Source organism: Miscanthus floridulus, chromosome 1 (assembly GCF_019320115.1).
Source record: "Miscanthus floridulus cultivar M001 chromosome 1, ASM1932011v1, whole genome shotgun sequence".
Taxonomy (NCBI): domain Eukaryota; kingdom Viridiplantae; phylum Streptophyta; class Magnoliopsida; order Poales; family Poaceae; genus Miscanthus; species Miscanthus floridulus.
The window spans coordinates 34,550,396-34,577,268 of record NC_089580.1 but is presented as its reverse complement, the minus strand read 5'-3'; the positions used below and the strand labels follow the sequence as shown (position 1 = coordinate 34,577,268).

Below are 26,873 nucleotides of genomic sequence, written 5' to 3'. Positions count from 1 at the left end.
TATGCAAACCAGCCAAAACGACATTCTGGCACAGGCACATTCCATTTTTTTTTTTTTTGAGGGAAGGCACAGTCGATCTACCTGATTCATTGATTGATGCGTGTTGGGTCCAGAAATCGCCCGTCTCCAGAAACCACGCGACCTTTTGGTCCGACGCCCACGCCCGCGGCGTGGAGCACAGCCCACTAGACCACTAAAGTAAGCTGAGATTCTTGGTCTGATGTTCTGCGCCCAGATACGGACGTTCATTGCCCCATTGCGAGTTTTCGATGCCAAGAGTTTACTGCATCACGCATGGAGCAAAACAACAAAGATCACCGAACAAATCTGCAGGGACACACTGACACGTAGTCACGTACGCTGGCTGGAGCAATGCGTCGTCAGATGTTGACGAACTTGCCAGACAAAAGCACTGGCTGCATCACAAAAAGCACAGTCCATCGGGCATGGAGAAGTGGTATGACTGTCTGAGTAGGACCTCTGCCGATGCCATCTCTAGAACGCGCATGGACACGTATTTCAATCAAAAACCTTGCGAAAGAGTCGACAGAAACGCCGATGCCATCCCTAGAACGTGCACAGTCCACGCGTTGTCACACCCCTCGAGTCTTTGGTCACTCAACGAGAGGGTCGGTAGAGATGAAGCTGTAGACGACCATGTCCCGGAGCCTTCCCTTGACCACGCAGTAGCTCCGCAGCACGGCCTCTCGCTGGAACCCGGCCTTCTCGAGCACCCGCTGCGACGCCGCGTGGTCGACGTCCACGAGCGCCTCGACGCGCTCCACTCCCGGGAGCTCGCCGAACGACGCGGCGACCGCGCGCTTCACCGCCGCCGTGGCCACGCCCTTGCCCCAGTGCGCGCGCGCCAGCAAGACGCAGAGCTCCGCGCGGCACGCGTCGTCGGTGGGCGTCACGGACACCGCGCCCACGGGGCGGCGGGGTCCGTCGCCGCCGACGGCGCCGAGGCAGACGGCGCGGAACCACGGGTGCGGCAGCACGGTGTCGCTCAGGAACGCGAGGAGAGCCTCCCGGGACGTGTAGGCGTCCCACGTCATGAACGCCGCCACCTCGGGGTCCGACGCCCACTCCATCATCGCGTCGACGTCGGCGAGCTCGAACCGCCGGAGCGTCACCGCGGGCACGGACCCCTGTTGGGCAGCCGCGTCTTGCTCCATCTCTGAGCCTCCGGTCCGGCGCGTTGCTTTTGTCTTGGTTGTGATGGTCAGTCACTAGTGGATGCTTTGCGTGCTGTCCTGTCTCTGCTTTCCGGCTTTCAGCCATACTAATCAAAAGTGGGCGTGGGGCACACAATCACACAAGTGCGTAGGCCCACGCCATCACTTAATTTATCTGGATTAGGGACAGAGTGACGTGTTGGATTAATCAGAGTTTGTTGTCTGGGCAATCGCTTCCGCCTATCGCATTTTCTAGGATTTTCTATGGCATCACGCTCATAGACACGTACGCGGCGTCGAGAGGCGTTCCTCGCGGCGCCAAGCGGCGAAGCAGGTGTTCTCGGAGTGGAGCAGATGCAGAGCACCACGTGCAGTACCAAACAGCCAACTCTTAGAATCTTTGGTCCAAAACATAGACACCAGCAAAAAAACATGATGGCACGGTCCACTTGTACATGATAGCATCACACATATTGTTCCGTATGAAGTACGTAACAAGGTTTGAGAAGTGATTGCATCTGAGCTGATCGAGATGATGCATGGAAGGACGATCCGGCCGCCACGGGGATCTTTCGGGGAGGGGGTCGGAGGAGAGGAAGCTGTACATGACCATGTCCCTGGCGCGTCCCTTGTGCCAGTAGTGCCGCCGCAGCTCGCCGTCGCGGCGGAACCCGGCCTTCTCCGCCACGCGCTGCGACGCCGGGTTGCCCACGTCCACCAGCGCCTCCACGCGCCGCAGGCCCTCCGGCTCCAGCTCCGCGAACACGTCCCGCAGCGCGCGCCGCACGGCTGCCGTCGCCACGCCCTTGCCCCAGTGCGCGCGGGCCAGCACGTAGCCGAGCTCCCCGCGGCAGCGCTCCGGCGTGGGGGACACGGACACCGCGCCCACCACCGCGCCGGAGACGCAGATGGCGCGGAACCACGGTTGCGGGAGCTCGGTGTCGCGAAGGAACGCCAGCAGCGGCTCCGTCGACGCGTACGGCTCCCACCGGCAGAACGCCGCCGCCTGAGGGTCCGACGCCCACGCCATCATGGCGTCCACGTCCGAGAGCTCGAAGCGCCGGAGGGTCACCTCCTCCGCCATCGGCGGGAGGTTTCAATGGTCGTGGTCGCTGCTCTGAGGCTGGGATCGGAGCTAGGGGCGCACGGTGCGCCGCTTATAAAAACGGCTAGAAAACACGTGTCGCTATGTTGCACATACGTTTGTGTTTGTCCCAACTCCCGAGTAAATTTTACAGAAAAACATTGAAATTGCTTGCATGAAATTCGGAATTGGATGCTACGTTACAACGATACTTCTCTGAACTGCCGTACCGGTATCGCGATACCTATCGGATACGCCGACGATACGATATCGGTGAAGTATCGAGAAAATACAGCAATAAAAATAAATTAATTAAATTCCGATACTTAGTCGATACTTGACCGATACTTGTCCGACCGATACTTCGCAGCCCATAATCCCTCAAATTGAAGTCCATCATGTCAGCAGCCCAGTTCGGTGGCCCAACCCTCAAACCCTATAGTCACACATTCAGCAAGTCAACCATCGAGCGAGGAGAGACGGGCAGGCGGCCACCATCGCGGTATCGCCTGCTCCTACCGCCGCCGATACCGCCCGCTCCTGCGGCCGCCACCGACGCCCGCCCTAGTTGCAGCCGCTGACGCCGGCAGGCCGCAGGTTGCCCCCTCAGGTTGCAGGTTGCTGGCATCTTCTTCTTCATGTGAAAGGAACAGGAGCACATATGGCCTGTGACTCTTGTATCCTAATATTATTTGTTGATTGTTCTGCTAGAGTGAAAATTGTTCTGAGTAGGTGTATTCTGATTTTTTGGTATATTTATATACATGCCGTATCGGCGTATCCTTGTTTTTCGAAAATGCCGTATCACAGTATCGCCGTATCGGTATCGGCGTATCGGTATCCCGTATCGGTGCAACATAGATTGGATGCATCCGACAACAAGAATGGCAAAAGGGTCGTTGTACAAAGTCACTCGGGCACCGGGTCGGTGTCGATGAAGCTGAACATGACCATGTCCCTGACGATGCCCTTGACGGCGGAGTACTTGCGGAGCACGGCCTCCCTCGTGAACCCGGCCTTCTCCAGCACGCGCTGCGACGCCGGGTTGGCCACGTCCACGAGCGCCTCCACGCACTCCAGCCCCTGCACCTCGGCGAATACCGTGGCCACCGTGCGCTTCACGGCGGCCGTGGCCACGCCCCGGCCCCAGTGCGGGCGCGCCAGCACGTAGCCCAGCTCGGCGCGGCACGGGTCCCCCGTCGGGGACACGGACACCGCGCCGACGGGGCGGCCGGACTCGAGGCAGATGGCGCGGAACCACGGGTGCGGGAGCACCACGTCGCGGATGAAGGCCAGCAGTGGCTCCGTCGACTCGTAGGCGTCCCACCGGCACGGGGCGGCCACCTGCGGGTCCGACGCCCACGCCATCATGGCGTCCACGTCGGACACCTCGAACTTCCGGAGCGTCACCTCGGTCACGGTTACCTTCGCCGTGCCGGGCTTGACTTCTTCTTGGGTGCTTGGCGTCGCCGTGGCCTCCATTGCTAAGCTGTTTTCTTGGGGGCTGTGATGCATGATGTCTCGATGCGGCAGTGCAGCTGCTCGCCTCTGTTCTTATACTTCCAGTTCCAGTGGATGACGCAGCTTAGCTAACTTCGTCTGACTTTGACCAGAGAGAAGGAGAATCTTGACCGGCAAGCTTGGTGTAGATTAGCTTATGCAAATTGGTGTCGCACATGTGGTATGAGCCTATCGCCTTCTTGCGGGAAGGAACGAGGAAGCCGGGAGAAGGAAGGTGTGACGTGTGAGGTGGCTCGTGGTTGCATACAGATACAGGTAAGTCAAATGGTCAACTTGACTGTGACTTCTTTACTTCTCTATACATATAAGAAGAGTCTCGGAAATACGTAAATCCGATTGACCTGTTCGATTAACAGCCAAACACATCATCTTCATGACATCGATCCTGAGAGACTACAAATCACATCCTCCATGGAGCTTCAACGCGTGAACAAACAGCTAGCGTGATCGCTAACTGAAAGTGCCCAGGTGCACATCAGCGCAAGTGTGTTCTGTCCCTCTGAATCCAGGAGCCGTGGAGCGGCAAGACAAACACCTCCAACCGTACAAATTGACCGTCCATGACGAACACAAGAAGCTCTCGCATCTCAGAAACGATGGAGCAGCGCCAGTGCAACGGCGGCCAAGACGAAGAACGTTCCGGGTTTACTATCTTTTCCGTCAGAGTATGGAACGGTGGAGGCCGGTGTAGCCTTCGACCCAGACCCTGCAGTGTAAAAAATTCAGAGTTCAAGTCTTCACTGTTAACTGTTAAGACAACGTCTGTTTGGGCTCAGTGGCTCACCCAATCTATTCAAAGGCTAGTTAGTATTAAGCCTGAACTATGTACGGCTAGTGCTGTACCTGCAGGGGTGACGCTGGCGTCCGACGGCGCCGCCACGGGCGGAGCCCCGGGTGTGGCCGCCCCCGCCGCCGGAGACGGCAGTGGAACTCCCACGGCTGCAAAAGCGCGCAGCAATTTTAGCTCGCCATTCTCAATTCTCCGCCGTGCCCGGGCCCGTGACAAACAACCAAGATCGGGTTCCCTCAATTGTTCAGGCCCGCTTACCATTACACTGGCTGGCAGGCGGGGCCTGGACCTTGCACGCCGCGGGCAGCCGCAGCGCGCGGTCGCCGTCGACGGCGACGCCGAGCGACGCGGCCGTGCCGCCGACCACCATGCAGAGGCAGGTCGGGCTGGACCGCAGCATGCTCGACACGGCCGAGCAGCACGGCCCGTCGGGCGTCGTCGCGTTGCCGGACATGTAGTCCATGCACGGGTTCAGGCTGACGAGCTCCGGCATGCAGCCGGAGCCGGACGGCGCCGCCTGCGCCGCGCAGTGCCACGCCAGGACCCCGGTCGCTACGAGGGCCAGGGCAAGGCCGCGCGCGGCGGCGTGATGATGAGCTGCCGCCATTGGCTGGCTCCGGTTGACCGGTGGGATTGTGTCTTCACAACGAAAGTTGTTGTGCTATACTGCTATGATTTGTAGACTTGTAGTGACGATCCTGTTCTTGGCAGGTCGAAACTTGTTGAGTTGGGTGTGCCCTGTTGTCGTGCGAGGGCAGGTGAGCAGGTTAGGAATCTTGGACGTTTTTGACTTTTTGTTGTTGTGTTTGGTCAACTTCTCGCCAAATCTTAGCGCACGTCTAGAAGTAGAAACTCTGCAATCAAAAGGAGCAATTCGTAGTGTTGTTTCATATCGCTCACCATCCATTCCTACCTGGCATTATTGTCCTAATTCTACAGATTATAGATAAAAAATCTCTTCAACTAAGGTAATAAAGGTCAAATTAAATAAAATAATCTCTCTGTTGTGTTTTTCTCAAGTTATATCTCATGATTATATAATTCTAAGTGCGTCGATACAACAAATATGATATGAACCGTTGATTTTATGAGCAATGTCATCTTTTATCTTCAGTTTAGACAATTAGCACTTATCCAAGATAAAAGAAAAATACTAAAGATGATTTATAGTTGTTTTTAAGCCAAGATCAACATTTTTTTTAATCTGACATTGGTATCCTAATTTTTCTTTTTGTCGACACTTGCGGACTCAATATCTGATGAGCAAACCAAAAAATATGAAGAGTAGCACAAGCCTAGCACGTCTACTGATGAGCAAGAGGTCACTTGCGATAGCTGGCCCCGAATCTGATCACAATGAAAAAGCGCTCAGAGTAGCCAAAAAAGGAAAACCGCGCTCGCGCCCAGGGACCAAAGCATAATTGTGTACTGACCAAAATTTAATTCTTGAGAATTGGCAGGGGCCGCGCGAACGCGTACCCCCTCTACCACAAATTATGACGTCCACTCTCCCACTTGGGGAGATGGTAGGCCAGCGCGCCCTCCAAGTGCAATGAGGGCCACTGACCTAGGCCACGGGCCTTCGTGATCGCCCGTCGACCCCGTCCAGGTAAGTATGGAGCAACGGGGCAGGGGGCGCTCTTCTTATAGCGCGAGCTCGCGGCGCGTCGGCTTTCGGCTGGCGAGGTGGCACTAAACGCTCGGACCGAACGAACGCGTTCTGCGCTCTGCCGCTGAGTTCTCCTGGGCTACCGAGACATGGAGACGTACATGGGCCTCTAGTATTGGGCCGACTGGAAACATTGAGACACGGGCTGCAATGGATCTGTTAAACATGGGCTGACATGAAAGTAGTTTTCGAGGCTAACAAGCTTTGTTTTCTTCTCTTTTCTCTAAAAAAAATTCACTCACTACAATTAGATTTGTACATGATTGTTTTGATTTGCATCACCGCTTATGTGTGTTTCTCTTATTGCATCTTGATTGGTTTGATTTGCATTGATAATTGGTTGAAATTTTATTAGCTTCCCTTGTAGTTGCCAGGGCACGTAAGCCGGTTAGCTTTCTCGGCTTTGTGCCGTATTGTGTCTTGTGTTTGCTCAACTTCTCGCCAAAACCTTTTCATGTTTTTATATAACTTGGTTTGTAGAAACTCCGCAGGTAGCACTGCGTAGTTGCGTACTGCTCTTTCAGTGATTCGTTTGTTGGTCAGGTCACGAACCATTCCTACCACACCTAATAGAACAGAATCATTTTGATCACGAGCAAACTGGCATGGGTCAACATTTTAGCTCTGTTTCGCGCAACCAACTTGACCCAATATTCATCTACCACTTCAAGCACTGTCTGATATATATACACACCACGAGAGCACAGTGCTTGCAGTTCGCTTTGCTGTCTCGAAAAAAGTTTCCCTCCAAAACCTCGCGTCACTCACGCTCCAGACTCCAGAGGGCGTGCGTGCCGGATGATGAGCCGGCGTGACAGGATGGAGCCGGCGGCGGCAGTGGCCGCGGTGCTGCTGCTGCTGCTTCTGGCCGCCGCGCCGGCGTCGGGGCAGATTGCGACGTCGTGCACGGCGTCGCTGATAACGACGTTCACGCCGTGCATCAACTTCGTGACGGGGAGCACCAACGGCGGCGGCTCGCCGACGCAGCAGTGCTGCGGCTCGCTGGCGGAGATGGTGCGCACGGGCGCCGACTGCGCCTGCCTCATCCTCACGGGCAACGTGCCCTTCAGCCTCCCCATCAACCGCACGCTCGCCATCTCCCTCCCCAAGCTCTGCAGCTCCACCTCCGTCCCGCTCCAGTGCCGAGGTTGGTTGGTCGCCGGCTCGCCGCCGCAAACTTTAATGACGAAGATTAACCGCTGAAAACTGTCTTTCCGTCTTGGTAATTTTTGCAGACACGGCGACGCAAATCCCAGCTCCAGGACCTGTCGCGTTCGCTCCCGCGCTGCCTCCACTGCGTAAGGACCTTGCCTTCTCTGCTCATGTCGTGCCAGGTTTCTTCTCTGAACTTTACTGACAGATGTGATCGACACATTTGCAGCACCGATTCCACCGGAATCGTCAGACTCTCCGGTGGATCCCACGGCGACGTCTCCGGCAGTGGACTCGCCGCCCTTCCCCCAGAGGCCAGTGGTGGTGCCCAGCTCGGCGATTAGGTGTTCTCACGTGTCCGTGGCGGCTGTCACCATTGTACTGTCGATAGCTGTATCCATTTTCATTTGATCAGGATGGTGGTGTTGTAGGAATTAGGATGCATGCAGCATGCGTTGCGTTTGTGTGGTTTGAGAAGGGACTATTACATGGATATTAGTATTTCAGGGATTTGAGCTGGCCTGAGATCATAATTTTGTACAGTATATTATAAATAGCACAATGAGAAATCAAAACGAAATACTTACTTGGTTTTTTTTGGGAGGATATTAGTATTTCAGGGATTTGATCTGGCTTGTGATCATAATTTTGTACAGTATATTATAAATAGCACAATGAGAAATCAAAACGAAATACTTACTTAGTTTTTTTCCCCAAAGTCATGCCGTAGACCGGATATATCGAGGCATCTTCTTCCACTTTCTACCTAATTTCTCATTTTTACTAGCAAATATGCCCGTGCGTTGTAATGAGAGAAAAAACTATCAAATATTCATGAAAAACAATGATTGAAATGGTACATATTTATTTATGTTTTATCATTTTATAAAGTTTAAAAATTATAATTTATTATAATGAAAGTAACATCTACAGTATAAGATTGGCAATTGTATGACAATGCCCTATTAAGTCTGCATCAAATTTAAAATACAATCTTGATATATGAATTTATGTTACAAAGCATAAAGATATTTTTATACTATTTAGTTATACGTTGATATAATTAAATATTGAGTTGCATGACTTTCTTTGTGGACCCATAATCAAAGTACTGAGCTGACGATTATAACAGGAGACATCTCTTGATTTTCCGTATGGTAACTCTCATCGAGGATTACACTGGTACATATGTATAGTTTAGAGACAAATTTATTTAGAACGGACGGATAACAATTTGGCCAAGATTTTAGCTCACAGTTTAATTAGTTAGACAAAAAATCTAAGCCGGTTATAATAAAATAAATTTTGTTCCTAATCAACAAAATCGCATTAACAAAAATATTTGTTTTTCTTAAGAAAGAAGTCAAGGGTTCAAAGATCCATAATATTATTTTTCTGATTTATTTTTAATATTTATGAAAAAAGTAAAAGAATAGAAGAAGTTAGAACTGTGGAAATTTGGACAAAACCAAAGGAAAAAAAACTAACGTGGAGAAAAAGAAAAAAAAGACGCACAAAAGGAAACGGAAGCAGAAGAAAAGACGCAAAAAAAACGGAAACACAACATGAAGAAAAACAGAGGCAAAAGGAAACCCAAAAAAATAGGAAACGGAAACAGATCCTGAAAAAATAAAGGAAAAAAGAGAGAAAAACCAGGATAGATACGGTACAGATTAGGACGCAGAAAAAATAGAGGAAAACGGGAAACCAGGATGGACACGGTACCGGATGAGCAGGAAACGAAATTGGGAAAGAAAACGGAATTCCTCGGATCTCGCAGGGAAAGAAGGAATAGGAAAATAAATAGCACCGCAGGGCACTCCCATTTGAACTCACTGATTGTAATTAACCATGTATCTGGATAAAACAAAAATAGTAGAACGAGGTGATGGACGAGCATATGAGCACGGCTTATGAGTCCGAGTCCTATACATGACCCAATACGTTTTGGAACGAAGCTCCGTATCACGTTAGACAAGAGCTATTCTAACTCGTATAAGCGAGTTATATATAAGTCCGGATAGAAGAAGATCTCCATTATCCAGTAGTTAAAGGGAGACGGACCAAAAAATAGATGACCAAAAAATGGATTGAAATTTTACCTCTTTATTATTAGGTATATATATATAGACATATAGATATAGATTTAGAACCCATTTGATATGCCCCCCCTCCCCCCACCCCACACACAAAGTAGCTCAATCGACAGATCAATGGAAAAAGTCTACATCACCTTCCCACCTTTCATACTTGGTCTACTTCATCCTCAACTATGAAACCGTCTGTTTTATCCCCTGAACTTTCCAAAACCGTCTATTTTAACCCCTGGACGGTTTTCTGACAGCGGGTTGCTACAGTACAACGGATTGCTACAGTAACTGTGGTTTGCTACAGTATCCGATGGTTTGAATTCCTTTTTATTTATTTATTTCCGGTGAATCTTTGAAAAATCACAGTAAATCATAAAAAAATCATAAAATAAAAAATCTAATTTTGTTGGACTCCACATGAGTAGATCTACATAGTGAATATATAATACGGTATGCTTTAGTATAAATTTTTTACTGTAGCCTTAGATTAATTGGAAAATCTAATTTTGTCTTTAATTAATTGGAATAATTCATAGCTGTAGCTTCTATGATCCAATTGTGGTAAAATTTTTATGGCACGCTAATTATTGTATGCTTGAACTATAGTAAAAATTTCGTACTCATTGGACTATGTATAACTTAGTTATAGATAAATTCTAATTAATTACAGACAAAATTGGATTTTCCAATTAATCTAAAGCTAAAAAAAAAATTGTACTAAAGCATACCGTATTATATATTCACTGTGTAGATCTACTCATGTAGAGTCCAATAAAATTAGATTTTTTATTTTATGATTTTTCTATGATTTACTGTGATTTTTCAAAGATTCACCGAAAATAAATAAAAAAAAAAGAAATTCAAAACCACCGGGAAATGCAGCAAAACACCGCTGCTGTAGCAAATCCGTTGTTACTGTAGCAAAACTCAGAAAACCGTCTAGGGGGTACAATAGACGGTTTTGGAAAGTTCAGGGGGTAAAATAGACGGTTTCATAGTTGAGGGGGTGAAGTAGACCAAGTATGAAAGGTGGGGTGTGATGTAGACTTTTTCCATAGAACAAACTGTTTAGTAATAGAATTTTTTTAAGTGCCCACGGTCATGTTGGGCCCACCAGTGCCATTGAATGCTCGGTGAAGCTTGTACTTTCAGCTTCACTAGCGGTCGTTTGGCCTGGGAGAGCGCGTTTTGGGGAGATTCATGTATGAGGTTGTTTATCCCACACTCGTTAGGTAGTTGATGAAAAAGAACTTCATAAGCTGTCCCATGATCCCCTACCAAACGGGCCTTGCCTTCTCGCATGTATTCGTCTCCTGCAAGGACAATTATGAACTTTTGATTTCGCTATCTCTAAGGTCTTTTTGGATGCAAAATATTTAGTTAGAGAACTATCATGGTTTTGGTGAATACTTTGTTGTGAAAATTATAAGTTGTTTGTATGTAACGATCTTTCAAGTTTAGAAAAGAAAACATATATTGCTAAAACTATATTTTTTAGTTCAGAATCTCCACTCTAAGTCTCATTTTTCTAAACTTTGACTTTTGCACCTCCCTTATTCTAAAACTGAAGTTTCTTAATACCATGGCTTTTCAAAAGTACAACATCCAAATAGGGCCGTCTTTGTTTCTTCCCATTAATGAATAAAATAATAAGTGCGGTGCCCAGGAGCAAATTTACCCGTTTTTATAATGGTATTCGGCAAACACAAAAAATAGCGGTGTTGAACATCCAATTCGATCAAAGAACGGTGTCCGCTAACAAATTTTGCCAAAGTTTTACGATAAGATGCTTTAACAACATCCGAGGCAGACGCTTCAAGCTTAATATTATCAGATACTCTCTTCGTCTAAAAAAACAATTCTAGCATAGTACCGAGTTGAAATTATTTTTAATTTAATTAAGTTTACCAAAAATTTTTTTATTAATATCTATGATATCAAACATGTGTTATTAGATTCATCACCAAAGATGGCAGTGTAGTACTACGATACGCATGCAGTTAGCTGAGAGGAAACAACGACAAGACAATGAAGTGGTAACGATTTGGTCAAGCCATCAGGGTAGTTGAACAACAACAAATGATGGTAGACGTCAGTGTTAGCATCCCCCGAGAACAAACGAACACATAATCCAGTAGGACGTCACCTCTCGCTTACCAACTATAATAGAGAGGAGCCGAATCTTGGAGGGAGGACTAATAGTGCACATTTGGACGTTCCAATATTTACAGACAGTTATAAGTACTGCTACACTTGCAACTATTTTAAGCTCAACTTGAACACAACTCGGGATTTAAAGGTTAAGGGCTCCTTTGGAACACAGCATTGGAGAAACACGAGATTAGGAGAAACACAGGGATACGATAGGATTGCAGGTGGAAAAAAGAGGATTAGAAAACAGAGGATAGGAATAGAAATGATTGTTTGGAATATAGGAAAGGAAGAACATATGCTTGTAACAGTAATTCAATTTCTTAGTCATCTAGTCACTAGCATTATACCTTTTTTTTATTCTTGCTACCGGCTATCGCTCGTCTTTGGTACGAGTAACAAGGAGAGTTGCCTCGGTCTTCACACAAAAAAGAGGTCCGATTGGATGTTAAGTTTCCTCCGTTTTCATGGGGTTGGCACAGTATTCCTATGAATTTCATCTGCTTCGTTCCCGTAAACCAAAGATATCAACAGTGGCCATTCCAAAGGAATCCTCAATCCTATGAAATTCCTATACTTCACCCGTGAACCAAAGGGGCCCTAAATAGTTTGAATCTTTGTAATGTACACCCGCCTTATAAAAGTAATCAAGTAGAAAGAAATCTCATGATTTATTTCTATCTTCAGCGGAAGTAGTAATAACCGGCCGGTCTGAAAATTTGAAACGGTTCCTTACAAAATGCTGGTCACCCGTCGGGCTCACAATGACCAAAATTGTTGGGAAAAAATCTACTTAACCCCCCACCTATCATACTTGGTCTACTTCACCCCCCAACTATGAAACCGTCTGTTTTACCCCCTGAACTATCTAAAATGTCTGTTTTACCCCCGGGGCGGTTTTTCAGCGGCGGTTCTGCTACAATAACGACGGGTTGCTACAGTGCCCGTGGTTTTGAATTTCTTTTTTTATTTATTTTTGGTGAATTTTTTAAAAATCATAATAAATCATAGAAAATCATAAAATGAAAAATCTAATTTTATTGGACTCCACATGAGTAAATCTACACAGTGAATATATAATACGGTATACTTTAGTATAATTTTTTTATAGCTTTAAATTAATTGGAAAATTCAATTTTGTCTGTAATTAATTAGAATTTATCTATAACTAAGTTATACATAGTCCAATGAGTATAAAATTTTTACTATAGTTCAAGCATACAATAATTAGCGTACCATAAAAATTTCACCACAATTGGACCATAGAAGCTGCAGCTATGAATTATTCCAATTAATTACAGACAAAATTAGATTTTTCAATTAATCTAAGGCTACAGTAAAAAATTTGTACTAAAGTATACCGTATTATATATTTACTATGTAGATCTACTCATGTGGAGTCCAATAAAATTAGAATTTTTATTTTATGATTTTTCTATGATTTTTCAAAAATTCACCGAAAATAAATAAAAAAAAATTCAAAGCCACGGGTACTATAGCAACCCACAGTTACTGTAGCAAACCCACTGTTATTGTAGCAAACCGCCGCTGGAAAACCGTCCAGTGGGTAAAACAGACGGTTTTAGATAGTTCAGGGGGTAAAACAGACGGTTTCATAGTTGGGGGTGAAGTAGATAAGTATGATAGGTGGGGGTTAAGTAGACTTTTTCCAAAATTGTTGCTTCCACCGTTGTTTGCAACACCTAACACGGCAAGGTCCACCGCCAGGTTGATATTTAGAGCACCAATTTTTCAGCAGATTCCCGAATTAAGTACTCCAATTCCGTAACCACTCCTGCACGAATCGACGCGAAAAAGATGATTTCCTGACAGATTAGGAAGCGGCAGATCACCAAAGTTAACCAACCCATCCAACTTCCCAAACGAACCACTCCTATAAAAACCTCATCAACACAAATCCAAAGAACACAACTCAAGCACACAAATCCAAACAGCACAAACCGGCAATTCAACATCCAATCCAAGACCTCACAGAGGCCTCTCGCGTTACCGAAGCTAGGAGAGAAATGGCGGCAGGAGCAGCAAGAGCAGGCGTGTCGGCCTTGGCGTGGCTCCTGGCAGCCGCCGTGGCGGCGGCGCTGGTGGCCTCGGCGTCGGCGCAGTCCGGGTGCACGACCACGCTCATCAGCCTGTACCCGTGCCTCAACTACATCAGCGGCAACGTGTCGGCGCCGCCGTCGTCGTGCTGCTCGCAGCTCGCCAGCGTCGTGCAAACCAACCCGCAGTGCCTCTGCGCCGCGCTCAGCGGCGACTCCTCGTCACTCGGCGGCGTCACCGTCGACAAGACGCGCGCGCTCGAGCTCCCCCAGGCGTGCAATGTCAAGACCCCGCCGGCGAGCAAGTGCAACTGTAAGTGCTTGAGCCGACCGAATCCCGCCGCTGCAGAGCAGAGCTGCTGGCGGTGCCGGCTGCCGAGCGACATGACTCTTGCATACTCCTATTGTTGAAGCGTGCTAATTGACCGCATTTGTTGCTTTGGCAGCTGCTGGCGGCGGCAGCGCTCCGGGCGCAGCGACGCCGGCCACGCCATCGTCTGGCGTACCAGTGACCGCAGGTAAGGCGACAAACAACCGTTGCTCGTCGGTTCAGCTGTCCACGGCTTCTTTCTTACATGGCAGGGACTGATGCAGGAACCGGCACTGGATCGAAGACCACGCCGACGGCGCCGTACCTTACGTCAGGCGGTGCGTCCATCCGCGGGGCGGTGAGCCTGGTGCTAGCAGTCGCGGCTGTCGCCGTCTATGCCATCTCGGCCGTGTGAGCATCTTGGCTCATCTAGCTCTGTTGCCCACGGCGTTTGGGGATTCAGACATTCAGGATTTGTTGTGTCACTGTACCGTATTGGTTGAGAATTGAGAATTTGGGCGTCGCATTTGTATTATTGCTTGTATTTGGTTGTCAGAATCATGTTTTTTGTTTCTACAAACCATTCGTAAATTTGTCCACTAACTGAGAAATCTTTCTCATGAGCAGACATTAAAGAAGATGGACCAAGAAAATGGACCAGCCATGTGTTCATCTAGAACTTTTCTCTTCAAGAGAGCTCTAACTCTCCTAGATACTTTAGCATGTCCACGTCAATCAACAAAAAAAGATGAGCAATTAAACCAGCAGTGATAAAAAAAAGGCTCGAAAAAAATTGAAGGTCTGGCTTAAAATTCCATGAAGGAGCTGCATCACTATACCTAATATTCTTCTCGAAAGCATAAAAAAGGGACTGAACAGAGGTACATGAAAGGCACAAGCAAACATCTAAGAATCCTACAAATAGAATAACAGGTATACAAAATCACAATAAATATTCAACTAGTCTATAAATCCGACAGTAGCAAAATCATAAAGCAAAATGCTAATGCTAGCTGTTCAGACGTCTTGCAAGAATTTTCTCATGTCGGCTAATGTAGCATTCTTGATGTTTGGCAGACTACTAATATCAACACTCATAATTCTATCTTCATGCGTATCTCTCTTAAACTCAGTTTTTCTCTGCTCCTTTCGTCCTCCCAATGCAAAGACATTTTTGCACCTCTCCTCTTTCTTCAACTCGTTGTGTGTATCAGCCTCCTTTGCCATAAGATAGTTGCCCATTGCTTCTATGATGGATTGGTGGCGTAATTTCTTCTTCCTTGCATGTCTTTGTTGTGCACATCACTATAGCAGTCAATCTGTTGCGACTCCAAATCGTTCGCTATAAGTGGTTATAGCGACTGATGATCGATCCCTATAAACATATACCGACTGATGTAGCGGTTGCGGTAAGTAGTGGTCTTATAGCGACCGATAGAGTTTATGTCGACAGGCTTACTCTCATCTCTAGCAGGTGGAAGTAGTGGTGCAGAGGTAGTAGGACTTGATGAAAGTGCATCTAGCCTAGTGGGTTTTGGTAAATTAAATGACAACACGATTAAAGGTCTAACATGTTTGTTAAAAGGGTTGAGCAGGTGAATGATATTTCTTATATACACTTGACATTAGCGATATTGTGTAAATCATTATGAATGAAAACTCAAACTGAATGGAAACATGCACGGTATTTTATACGTGACTCATTGAGAACATGACAAGCCAAAGGACTTAAGCATGTATCTGATTTCATTATGTTGTCTTGAATCCACATTATGGAATATCATTCAACCGAGCAACTTGACAAGCATCTACATTATGGAAAATCCGCTAGATCCTGAGCGTGAATGGTTTCTCATGCTTACTCAATGGATACGCAGGGTTGAAGTGAGAACCCAAAATTCGGTGAACAAATCCGTTGTCTCTGTGATTTGAATTGCAATATTTATGTTTGTATCGATCTACTCGGGTCGTGATCTTTGGTATGTAGAAAAACTTCATAGCACAACTTTTGAAATTTGCATTGCCATGCAGACTGGACTAGTCTAGTGTGCATATCTGACTAGTCAGATTTGACTACCCTAGAAACTGAAATGTATATTATTGTGTATAATCTTTTGTTTTGCAGGTGTTTAGCTCTTATGACTTATTTAGTGAAATTTGGGGTTTTCAAAATATTTTTATAACGATAGAGATGTGTAATATATTCATATTCCTTTTTTAAGTAAATCTATTCGTATTCCTAAGGGCGTGGCTAACGCTCAGACGTTCGGACGGGACACTGGCGCCTGCTGCTCCATTTCACGCGTGTCCGCACGCATGCGGGAACCGCCACGCCTCCACGTCTAGACACCTGCGCTCCCTCTGCTTCTCGCGCCCACATGCACGTGAGGCCACGTGCCCCTGCCTCCACTCCCTCCGCTTCCTGCGCTCGGTGCATGCATGGCGCCCCAGCAGCTCCCGTTTCACGCGCACGGACCGCTCGCGCCCCTGCCTCCATCCCCCTCTACTTCCCAGGCACATGCACGACGCCTAGTAGCTGCAGCAGGTGGGTCCCGTTGCAACATGTGCAATACCTATTTAACTTTTGCAACATACGTCCGAAACAACTTAAACACTTGCAACATACGTCTGAAACACTTGCAAAAAACACCAAAAAATTTGAAAACATGTGTGTAGCCATTGAAAACATATATAACATCCAGATGAAACACTTGCAACATACGTATGAAAACACCTAAAACACTTGCATATATATGCAACATCCCGTTCTACTTTTGCAACACCCAGATGAAACACTTGCAATAGGCGTCCGAAACAGATGAAACATACACTTGAAACATACGTGTATAGCCATTGCAAGACATGCAACATCCCGATCTCCTTTTGCAACATCGATGTAAAGCATTTGCAACATGTCTATGAAACACTTGAAACATACTCTTGTAACATGCGCTTTCAGCGCAATGCCACCTTGCTGCTTGGACGAATGAAGGGTTATCGCTGCGGAGCTCGACACCGGTGCATGGAGCTCGTGGCGGCACGGAGCTCGCTAGTGCGGCAGCAACGCGGGCAACTTGTCGACGGGGCGGCGTCACACGAACCTCCTTGTCAGGGACCTAATACCGAGGTACCCCAGGAGGTGGAACCAATAACCATCGAACGTTAAAAACTTCTAGACGGACAAGGGCGCCGCTACGTTCCTTGCCCGAATGACGGAAGTTTGGTTTCGTCTCGCCCGACGCCTTCGGGACAGCTCCGCCTCGCCCGAGGGCTGAAGGCTAGTCTCCACCGCACCCAACGCCTTCGGGACAGCTCTGCCTCGCCCGAGGGCTGAAGGCTAGTCTCCACCTCACCCGACGCCTTTGGGACAGCTCCGCCTCGCCTGAGGGTTGAGGGATAGACTCCGCCTCGCCCGACCCCCGAGGGGTGGGCTCGGTCACGCCCAAGGGATAAGGATTGGACTCTGCCTCGCCCGATGACCAAGGACGAACCTCGCCCCGTTCGATGTCCAAAGACTGGTTTCATCTTACCTGATAACTTCTCCCCCGTTCCCTCATGATGATGGGTACAGAGCAAGACAAGACGTTCGGGTCAACCACGGCTTCAGGGACCATACCCTGCGCCCCGGCAGGAAAGGTATTGCCAGGGAACGACGAGACGGGTGCTTTAGACCCTTTCGGGCGCCGCAGAGCCCGAAAGGTATTGCAGGTGCGTGCTCCTCACCCTGTAGAGTTGTAGGCACCGCCTTCAGCTCCAGGACACGGAACCCGACGAAGATATACGACAACCACTACACTCTAGAAAAGGATTTACGGTCTCCACAAATGACGGACATGCCGTCACCACGTTATGGACCCAAGGGAGCGGCGCCCGCTTCCCGACCCCTCGGGTCCACCAAATCAAAGGACCTTGCCCACAGCGCTACTCTGGACCCCAACCCCGTGTCCCTCCGACAGAGACTCATAGGAACCAGAAGGCGTGCGGAGCAAGGCTGGGCGAGGTTCATAAGTCAAACCCACTGTACTGCAGCCCATACCCTGCGTAGGGTAGTATTCTGTAACCATCGTGACATTCTACAGGGGCATCGACAGTATTATAGGCGCTTATCATCCTTTCGCACCCATCAAAATAAGAAACCAGGCTGGGTAGATGTGAGCCACAAGACTAGGTAGAGTACGCATCCTAAGCTCTCACCCTTGTAAAGCCAGCCCCTTCATCTATAAAAGGGGATGCGCTTCCTCCAACAGAGGGACCGACTTTTGACGGCACAACACACAACACACACAGTCAAGCTGCTACCAAGCTCTTGGCCCCCCTTTCGACCCTTCCATCAGAGACTCGTGACCAATCCATCTCTCGGTCATTTGTACCCCTACTATGAACCATTTTTGTGCTAATAACACGAGCAGCAACAAACTGGACGTAGGGACATTCAGCTCGAACCAGTATAAATCTTGTGTCCTTTAGCGCACCATCCGGGCCTAACGCACATTACTATAAATCTACTTGCCGGTGCTTGTACGAAACACCGACACTCCTCCCCTCATCTGCTTGCTGGAGCATCCATCTTCGAGGCTCGCTGGCTCGGTGGCGCATGCGTGGAGCAGCCACGGTAGCGCGGAGTGGGGAAGGCGGGCGGCGCAGTGGAGGCGGAGTATGAGAGGCGGGGGACAGATGCCCACTTCAAATCATTAGCATATTTCTAATATTTAAGAGTGAAATATTCACTACAAGAGATAGGACCTTCTACGACGTTACATTAACGTCGTAGAAACTATAAATTTTGTCATGTTTCACAGTTTATGATGCACGTGCGACAAAAATACATCCATCACCTATTCCCCGTAGCTAAAGGTGTTCTGTGACAAAACTGACATTATCATCGTAACTTTTGCAACGATCATACTTGCGTCGTTGATTTACGGCGCTCAATTATCGTCGTTACTAAGCAAAGAAAACGTCATGAACCATTGACCATGGATGTCTATGCAGGTGCCACGTATGATAATAAAATGTCATAAAATATTAGTCATATAACATGGTAATTCAATATATTGTAGCCGACTATATATATTGCAGCAAACAAAATAAGTTTATAGCCAACAAGCAAATTGAAAATGGCCATATTCATTACACCACTTGTCAAATCAGAGCCATTAATAGTTGCATGTCCAAGTAACTCTCTGTCAAACTCAACAAAAAATACATGAACCTCACATATCAGTCAATAACTAAGTACTAGGTCCAACAAGTAGCAAAATAATCGCCATGAAATTTATCTAAGTGCTGCACCAACTCTTGTACACATGTTGCTGTAGCAGTAGTGTTCTCTTGGAGGCCATTGACTTGAGGCCAACATTTCGAAGAAATTTATTTGATGGCAAAACATGAGCAACGACTTCTACAAGAGTCTTTGGTTATTCCCCATCTAGTCAAACTAAGCCATGATAGCTTTCATTTGAGCCTAACATGACAAAAAAATAGTTTGGGTGAGTAGCTAAAATAGGTTGCACAAGGGTAGCTAAGTAGTAGTAATAGTAAAGAGCATATTCATCTCAGGTTAGGACAACATCTTGAGTTTGCATTATCATAAAAATTCAGTCTGCAATAATATTCAGATTCTTTTTTAACGAATAGCTAGCTAGAAGTGTCATCCATGGTGTAAAAATATTCAGATTCCAAAAAGCAATAGTTCAGTGGTGTCTATTAGACAAATTTTCCGAATATAAATGCACAAAATCTAGAATCCTAACAAAAAAATGTATCCCATAATCCCAACAGCAGCAGTACTTTCTAAACAACCAATTGCTTTAGAGTTGATTGGATCATTCACATACAAATCCAAGACCTACTTAAGGTATTATCAACTAAGTAAAACTAAAGGCATGGAAGCATAAGGCATATCTGTGAAACAACTACACAGACTAACTTTTGCACTCTGCATTTAAGGCCTCTACATTAATATATTTTGCATATAACACAAACCTAAATCAGAGGCATTAAAAGGAACAGATTGATAATGTTACAAGGGTACATTATCACAGCTTGTATCATCTAAATTGGTTGGGAACTGCACATTAAAGATAGCTTGGCGGAGTAGCTGATCTGACATGTACATTTTCACACTTTTCACTCCTTTCTTGAAGATGCAGAGATCCTACTTTATTCTCACATAACAGTTCATCGTCAGCCCATCACCGAAGATTAAAATCCTAAGTAACACAAGAATGAAATACTGCCGGGTGAATTACAACTATGTGGGATAGAGGTGCAGCAATGTATAGCTGTTTTATTTAGTAGCCCTTGAAGCTCTGTAGAGAAAATTTCAAAGACGCAATGTAGAAATACTTGTGCAAAATTGATCCTATAATGACCCGTGTTAGGTTGTAACTGCCCCAACATAAACACTTGCTGCAAGGTGCCCACAACTACCAATTTTCTGCCCCGAAATTGAATTAAATTAGATCAGATACTTGCTTGAACATGTTTGCAAATAGTGAGACCAAATATAGACAAGTTAAAGTTAGCAGTCATTTGCCATGTGCATGCATGAAGATATAGACTGGAAAAGCAAAGAATAAGTTTGTCACTTACAATGGATGGACTGTCGTCTATAGACAGTATGCCAGTTGTCACAATATTATTTCTCACATAGACTTCTAACCCAAATGATTCATCTCAGTATCTAAAATTTTCTATATTGAAAGGAAATACCAAATTACTAAAATTTTCTATATTGATGCACTCGTATTTTCCAAATTGTAGAAAGATCATTTTCTCTTGTGCAAATAAACATGAATGGAACTAATGGACATAAGTAACCAATAGACAGTAGCAGTAATAGAAACAATAATAGATATGGTCCACGACAAATGTAAAACAGAAGCAATCAGACTCTTTTTTCTAAAAAAAAATTCCATACACAGCATGTCAATGCAACTAATGGACAAGTCATGCTTCATTTTTTTTCTCACTAAGTGATTTCTCCTATGGCCCAGGAAAGTAAATCTACAAGTGACCTAAAAACTAAGCCACACCTCACTAATAGACATGGAGCAACTAAACTAATGTTCAGAGTAAAAACTGCACAGGAATCTACTCTCTTTTTTCCTGCATAAAAGATCGAAGCACAAGAGATTTTTTCTTGATAATATTAGCAGTCATTTTTACTTTTTAACAACAGTCACACAAGAGATCTTTGATGCATAAAAGGTCCGTTACAGCTATGAACCAAATACCACATTTCTATTAAATCTGGACTATGTATACACACAGACAAAAAATAGGCAACACGTGTATCAGAAAGATGAGGAAGAACTAACTCGGAAGTGAATAAAGCACCATAGATCAAATCCATAGAAGAAACTCCATCCAGCCCGCCGTTTTGTGTAACACCGAAAGATCCAACCTAAAGCCACCCTATCAAAAATCCCTGGAAGTTGAAAGACGATTATTATTGAGTGAAAATCAGTACATGTGAGTGATTACATGTGCAAGGAAGTAATGGGAACTAAACAAAACCTAACAAATCACATGGTCACAAGCACCAGTGCTCCACCACACCGGATCAACAGTCTATCGGATCCTGCAGAGGAAGAAGAAAGGCTCCCACTAGAGATAGAGATTCGACATCCTTCTCTAAGGGCGACCATGGATCTGGCTGACCCTATATGGATTCGACCCTCACTTGTTAGATTCGAGGCAAAGGGGAGGGGAGGAGAGGGAAGGGGCCGAGATGACTGCTGACCTGCCGTTGCCATAGGTGGATCCACCGAGACGCGAACTCGAGGAAGAGCAGGGGGCTGGGTGGCTGCCTCAGCCATCGATGTATGCTGCCATGGCTCCGACCGACTTCGGTAAGAATAAGGGCGTGTGGTGTTTCCCCGCGGCGGTCGCCCCATCGGGAGGAGATCGGCCATGGCACTGGCGAAGCTCGACTTGGGACTAGAGGAGCTCGGCGATGGGGGCTTCGGTGGAATTTGGGGAGGCGTCGATGGGAGGACGACAGCAGAGTGAGAACTGAGAGAACTGACGGTGGCCAAAGTATGTGGTTTTTATTTTATTTTTTGTTATTGTTAGGGTTGGCGGATTTGGTGTGGCGAGAGCGCGTAGAGGAAATTTTGGCGCCATGGGAGGGGAAAATATCAGCGGGAAAAGGGAGGAAAAAAATTGGCGCCGGTTGAAATACCTGGAGATGGGTATTATAAAAAAAATCTGAGTGACAACTTTCAATAGACTTTTAGAACTATAAATATTTTATAACAAAAAAGTCATGGATTACAAAGTTATAGATCTAATTAAGATCTATAACCTTGTTTCTATTTGTTTTTCCATTTGAGGTAATTTAAAAAATTTAAATTTCAAAATATAAGAACTTCATATATAATTTTAGGACCAAAAATAATTTGAAATTAAAAAATCATCAACTACAACATTGTTGGTCACATCGAGATCGAGAACATTGGTTTTCTTTTTTTTTCATCCGAGGTAGTTTGGACAGTTTAAAATTTTGAATTCAACATATGATACGTGGAGTTGAGCTTAGCAAGTTAAAATTTAAATGACAAGACGATTGTTTGTTGGCATGTCATGAAGAACTATAGTTCCTCATAACATGGAAATCCTTCTGTTTACGACGACTTCTACAAGATCTTAGCGATGCACATATAATTTTTGTCGTAAAGTCATGAACCCACTAAAAAACGTCATAAAGTAGAATGACTTAGCGACAAATTTAGCTGTCGTCGTGAGAAAATCATCGTAGAAGGTCGTATCTCTTGTAGTGATTTTACATCCTTCATCGCTCACAATCGCTGGTGGTATTCAACGGACTTGATTGTTTTCGTGCTTGTATAAGTTTGAGGAGCGTGCCCGAAAAACATAATGAAGAGTCCGGTTCCAAAATAAATTGAAACATGAAGTATTTTTATGGTCCGCCACACTCTCTTGTACTTCCATATCCGCCCAAATTAAGTTTTCAGGTATGGTGCAAAATATGATCCTAATAAAACAAATAAAAGACATAACACGACCAGCGATAAATCTTTAAACCTTCTGAAATCCGTAAACATTCTGATCCATGTAAATTAGAATGACTCGCATCCACACATAGTATGAAGGTTAATTCCCAGATAATTTGAAACGCATGTCTAAACCAGAAGCTGTCTAAACCACCACGCAACACATAGTATGAAGGTTAATTCCCACATAACTGCTAAAAATAGATCTCCAAGCCAGAAGCTGTCTAAACCACCACGCAACAATCTAAACATCCCATGATAAATCTCTAAACCAAAAGTCATCCACATAACCACATAACTTCTAGTTCTGGATCAAAAACTAATAAAATAAACAAATTTATTTTTAATTTTTTTAAATAAAGAAAAAATTATGTATATATCTAAACAACATTTTCGTAAATCTAAGCAACCCTTTCATATCCAAACAAACTTTTCATAGGTCTAAGCAATCTTTTCGAAAATTCAAACAACCTTTTCGTAAACCCAACAAACTTTTGGAAGTTAAATATCTCGTTACAGCGCATATGTATCTTTGATAGTTTTTTTATAAAACATAAACAGAATAATCCAATGACTTTTTTCAGAATAGCAGGAACCACGATAGTACGTACAAAGTTTTGATATCATTGGCGGCGATGATTAGGATATGCTAAATTAAAGGTTAAATGTTTTCAGTTATATCGTAAGAATTTCTATTATTTGTTTTATCAGCCGTGAGAATAAAAGGCGCGACGTCGAAATTCCAAATTCTATAGCAAAATTAGCAAGGTTTCAGAAACAGAGTGCCTTGCAAGTTTGCATTTTTCAAGAGCAGATAGCATAGCATGTCTCAGCAACGTTATTTCACCTGCATAGGTAGGTAGATGTAGATACGATTACATATTCCCGTACAGACATGCCTGCGCGCGCACAGGCCGGGCCGGCGTCACCCTCCACTGGACGTACGTACATGACGCGACGCCGGCGAGCCAGCTACTTTATTCCACTCCTAACCTCACCACCGGGGTGGCCACGACCGTCGAGGCCGATGAGAGGCCGCTACGACATCGCATGAATGCGCTTACACCGACGAGACCCTGCGGCTCTGCGGCCCGCGCAGGAAGACGGCGCCCTTCTGCGCTCCGATGACACGGTCCACCTCCTTCTCGTCGTCCGCCCCGAACGCCAGCAGCTTCGCCGGCCCATCCATCTGCTGCAGCGCGCTGTTCCTGCCCGCCAGGAACACCTTCTCGTCGAAGTTGGCGTTCACTTCGAAGCAGAGGACGGCGAGGTTCTTGTCCTCGCCGGCGACCAGCGCGGTCGGGTGCCCCGCCGGGATCACGATGACGGAGCCCTCTCTGATGCGGGACTTCACCTGCGTGTAGCTTCTTGACTTCTGCCCGCGGCCACCTTGCTCCTCCTCTTCCTCTCTGCCCCACTCCCTCCTGCCGTGCTCGCGCTCCCGGCGCTGCGACGACCGGCCGCCGGAGACGTGCGGGCACGCCATCTCGAAGTAGCCTTCGCCGCCGTCCACGACGACGGCTATCTTGTGGGCACGAGTGTTGTAGCTCAGCGTCATCATAGAACCCTGCACGCACGCCAGTATCAGAAAGCATCAGTAGCCATTTCGTTTCGTTTCGGCTGAAATTCTAAAAGGAAAAACAAAATGCGTGCTAGCTTACGCGGGAGATGTTTGCCAGGCTGACTTTCATGTCGAGCACACGGAGGTGTGGGCACTCGTCGCCGGTGATCTCGTAGTGCCTGCCGTGACTGTTGGAGTGGGTCGGCCGCTTGCCCATGAGGCTGGACGGCTTGATCTCCCACTTGGAAGAAGAAGAAGAACCAGACTCACCACCCTCGCGGCTGCTGCGGCCTCCTCGTGAGCAGGACCTGCTCAGCTCCCGGATGTGTTCCTCGGACGCCGTCGTGATCTCGCCCTTGCTCTGCTTCTCAAACACTTTCTCCCACTCTTCCCGGCGAGTCTAGACACATGCATGGTCAGTGTTCAGATCTGGTTAGTTTGCTAGCTAGAGAAAAATCGATGCAGAAGAGAAGAAAACCGGCCGTGAGGACGATGAAGCGCATGCATACGTTGAACGACGCCTGGATAACGTCGTCGCTGAAGACGCCGAGGAACGACTCCGGGCTCTCGCCTCCGATGGGGCAGAACTCCTGCCGATCAGAGCACGAAGATGAAGAGAAGTTTTGTCAGCTCTCTTTTCATGCCAGATTAAAGCACAAGAAGGGATGCAAGCGAGGCATACCTCGAAGCGTCCAAAGGTGGAGACGGGTCTGAGGAGCATGACGACGCGGAACCACTCCGAGTGGTGCGTGTTGGCGGAGTACACGACGGCGCCCGCGGGGATGACCATGACGTCGCCCTCCCTGACGCAGAGCGACTCCCTCCTCCCGCCGCGGAGGAGCACGACGACGCCCTCGCCTTCCTTGACGAACATCACGTCGTCGGCGTCGTAGTGGCTGGGCTGCAGGAACGCGCGCGGCGCGGCCTCCAGCTCGGCGACGCGGTAGTTGCCCACGGCGTCCTCCAGCAGCTCGTGGGTGAACCGCTCCAGCACCCTGAACCGGCCCTGCCGTGACCGCGTCCAGTGCCGGAAGCTCTCCTCGCCGTAGTGGTACGGCCGGCCGGAGCTAGAGCCGGAGCCCGTGTCGGTTTGCCACGCGAGCGCCAGCGAGGAGCACACGGAGAGCAGGAGCAGGAGCACCAGGACCTTCATCTTCATGGCGCCCGTCTGTGGCTAGCTAGTATGGTGTGCGAGTGCGGCTGTCCGTTCGGTGATGAGAGGGTTCGAGGCGAGCTGCGGCGTATATGAAGAGGTGCCGCAGCGAGGGCCGCAGCCATGCGCGCCGCCAGGTGGAGGCCGGGCCGCGTACGTGGCGAGGGGAAGGTGACGTGGAGCGCGCGCGCTGCTGTGCTGCCGCACTCGGCCGCATCCGTGCCGCCGTGTGCTTGAGTGCGTGCATGCATGCTAGTAGCTTGCCGCTGGGCTGCTTGCGGCGAAGCGACAGCGGTGATTGGGGTGGGGACAACACAGAGCAGATGGAGCTGCGTGCTGGGGAATTGGGATTGTCACCACGTACCAACGTGTACCATTATTTCCGCATCCATTCCATCCTTTTTTTTGAACACTCATCCATTCTATCCTGTTACATTGTTCCTCGTGTTTTTTCTTTTCTCCCTACGGATTACGGAACACTGGATTACTGAAACGTTATACGGCCCTTCAAACTTACTCTACAACACTTGAGTGAGGATCTACGGGCTCATTAGATAGAGCTCTAGCTCCGGCTAAAATAATTTTAACTCTGTTTTTTATGAAATAGCTTTTTTAACTCCAGTTTCTCTAGTTAGAAAAAGTTTGGTAAAAGCAATACTGTGTTCGCTGCAGCTACTGCCGTAACTGTTCACTTTTGAGAAGAAGATTCTACAACTTGTTGTAGCAGATAAGCTGCAGGCAGCACGGGCGAGCAAGCTACTTTTCTTAGTGGTTGAAAACAGTAAAATATCGATAATATCCTTCTGTTTTTTTTTTCTTCCTTGATTTTTCTCACGTATTTTACTTATTCTTCTTCTCTCGACACCTCATCAACCACAAGCCTCCACGGCCTCATCTCCTATCTAGATGCAACCCTCCACCTCACCTCCCTCGTCTACCTCACACCTGCATCCGCGTCGGGGATGGCGCCATCTTAGGCCCGCTTCCGGGAAAAAAATTCTACGGAACTGTATCCACACTTGCGTCATGCATACATGCATGGATGTCTGACACGTGTTGGTCTATATGGTGCATGCGGGCATGGCGTGGATGGGCGTGGCCGCGTGAACGACCCTGACTGGAGCCGAGTCTTTTTTTAGC

General features: G+C 47.1%; 6 protein-coding genes and 1 non-coding gene across 7 annotated transcripts; 2 read left to right on the top strand and 5 right to left on the bottom strand.

The window, feature by feature from the left end:
* Window positions 1-36: 36 nt before the first annotated feature.
* On the bottom strand, window positions 37-2,449 carry LOC136478444 (uncharacterized). Its single transcript, XM_066476936.1, has 2 exons — window positions 1,763-2,449; window positions 37-1,203 (listed from the first exon to the last, which is right to left on the bottom strand). Exons 1-2 carry the CDS (start codon window positions 2,257-2,259, stop codon window positions 615-617), a joined length of 1,086 nt encoding a protein of 361 aa, XP_066333033.1. The 5' UTR covers window positions 2,260-2,449; the 3' UTR covers window positions 37-614.
* A 545-nt stretch (window positions 2,450-2,994) lies between these two features.
* Window positions 2,995-3,774, bottom strand: LOC136478293 (uncharacterized). The gene has a single exon (XM_066476721.1). The coding sequence runs from the start codon at window positions 3,772-3,774 to the stop codon at window positions 3,169-3,171; it is 606 nt and encodes a 201-aa protein (XP_066332818.1). The 3' UTR covers window positions 2,995-3,168.
* Window positions 3,775-4,358: 584 nt separating this feature from the next.
* On the bottom strand, window positions 4,359-5,229 carry LOC136478364 (non-specific lipid transfer protein GPI-anchored 15-like). Its single transcript, XM_066476832.1, has 3 exons — window positions 4,829-5,229; window positions 4,624-4,719; window positions 4,359-4,486 (listed from the first exon to the last, which is right to left on the bottom strand). The coding sequence occupies exons 1-3, from the start codon at window positions 5,175-5,177 to the stop codon at window positions 4,368-4,370; spliced, it is 564 nt and encodes a 187-aa protein (XP_066332929.1). The 5' UTR covers window positions 5,178-5,229; the 3' UTR covers window positions 4,359-4,367.
* A 798-nt stretch (window positions 5,230-6,027) lies between these two features.
* Window positions 6,028-6,187, bottom strand: LOC136512533 (U1 spliceosomal RNA). Its single transcript, XR_010773115.1, has one exon. It is a non-coding gene; the product is annotated as a U1 spliceosomal RNA (small nuclear RNA).
* A 789-nt stretch (window positions 6,188-6,976) lies between these two features.
* LOC136478298 (non-specific lipid transfer protein GPI-anchored 16-like) lies at window positions 6,977-7,963 on the top strand. Its single transcript, XM_066476690.1, has 3 exons — window positions 6,977-7,386; window positions 7,475-7,537; window positions 7,621-7,963. Exons 1-3 carry the CDS (start codon window positions 7,038-7,040, stop codon window positions 7,800-7,802), a joined length of 594 nt encoding a protein of 197 aa, XP_066332787.1. The 5' UTR covers window positions 6,977-7,037; the 3' UTR covers window positions 7,803-7,963.
* Window positions 7,964-13,464: 5,501 nt separating this feature from the next.
* Window positions 13,465-14,551, top strand: LOC136478290 (non-specific lipid transfer protein GPI-anchored 5-like). Its single transcript, XM_066476677.1, has 3 exons — window positions 13,465-14,002; window positions 14,136-14,207; window positions 14,284-14,551. Exons 1-3 carry the CDS (start codon window positions 13,660-13,662, stop codon window positions 14,412-14,414), a joined length of 546 nt encoding a protein of 181 aa, XP_066332774.1. The 5' UTR covers window positions 13,465-13,659; the 3' UTR covers window positions 14,415-14,551.
* A 9,398-nt stretch (window positions 14,552-23,949) lies between these two features.
* On the bottom strand, window positions 23,950-25,774 carry LOC136478286 (cupincin-like). Its single transcript, XM_066476662.1, has 4 exons — window positions 25,263-25,774; window positions 25,090-25,170; window positions 24,681-24,980; window positions 23,950-24,586 (listed from the first exon to the last, which is right to left on the bottom strand). The coding sequence occupies exons 1-4, from the start codon at window positions 25,737-25,739 to the stop codon at window positions 24,080-24,082; spliced, it is 1,365 nt and encodes a 454-aa protein (XP_066332759.1). The 5' UTR covers window positions 25,740-25,774; the 3' UTR covers window positions 23,950-24,079.
* Window positions 25,775-26,873: the final 1,099 nt, after the last annotated feature.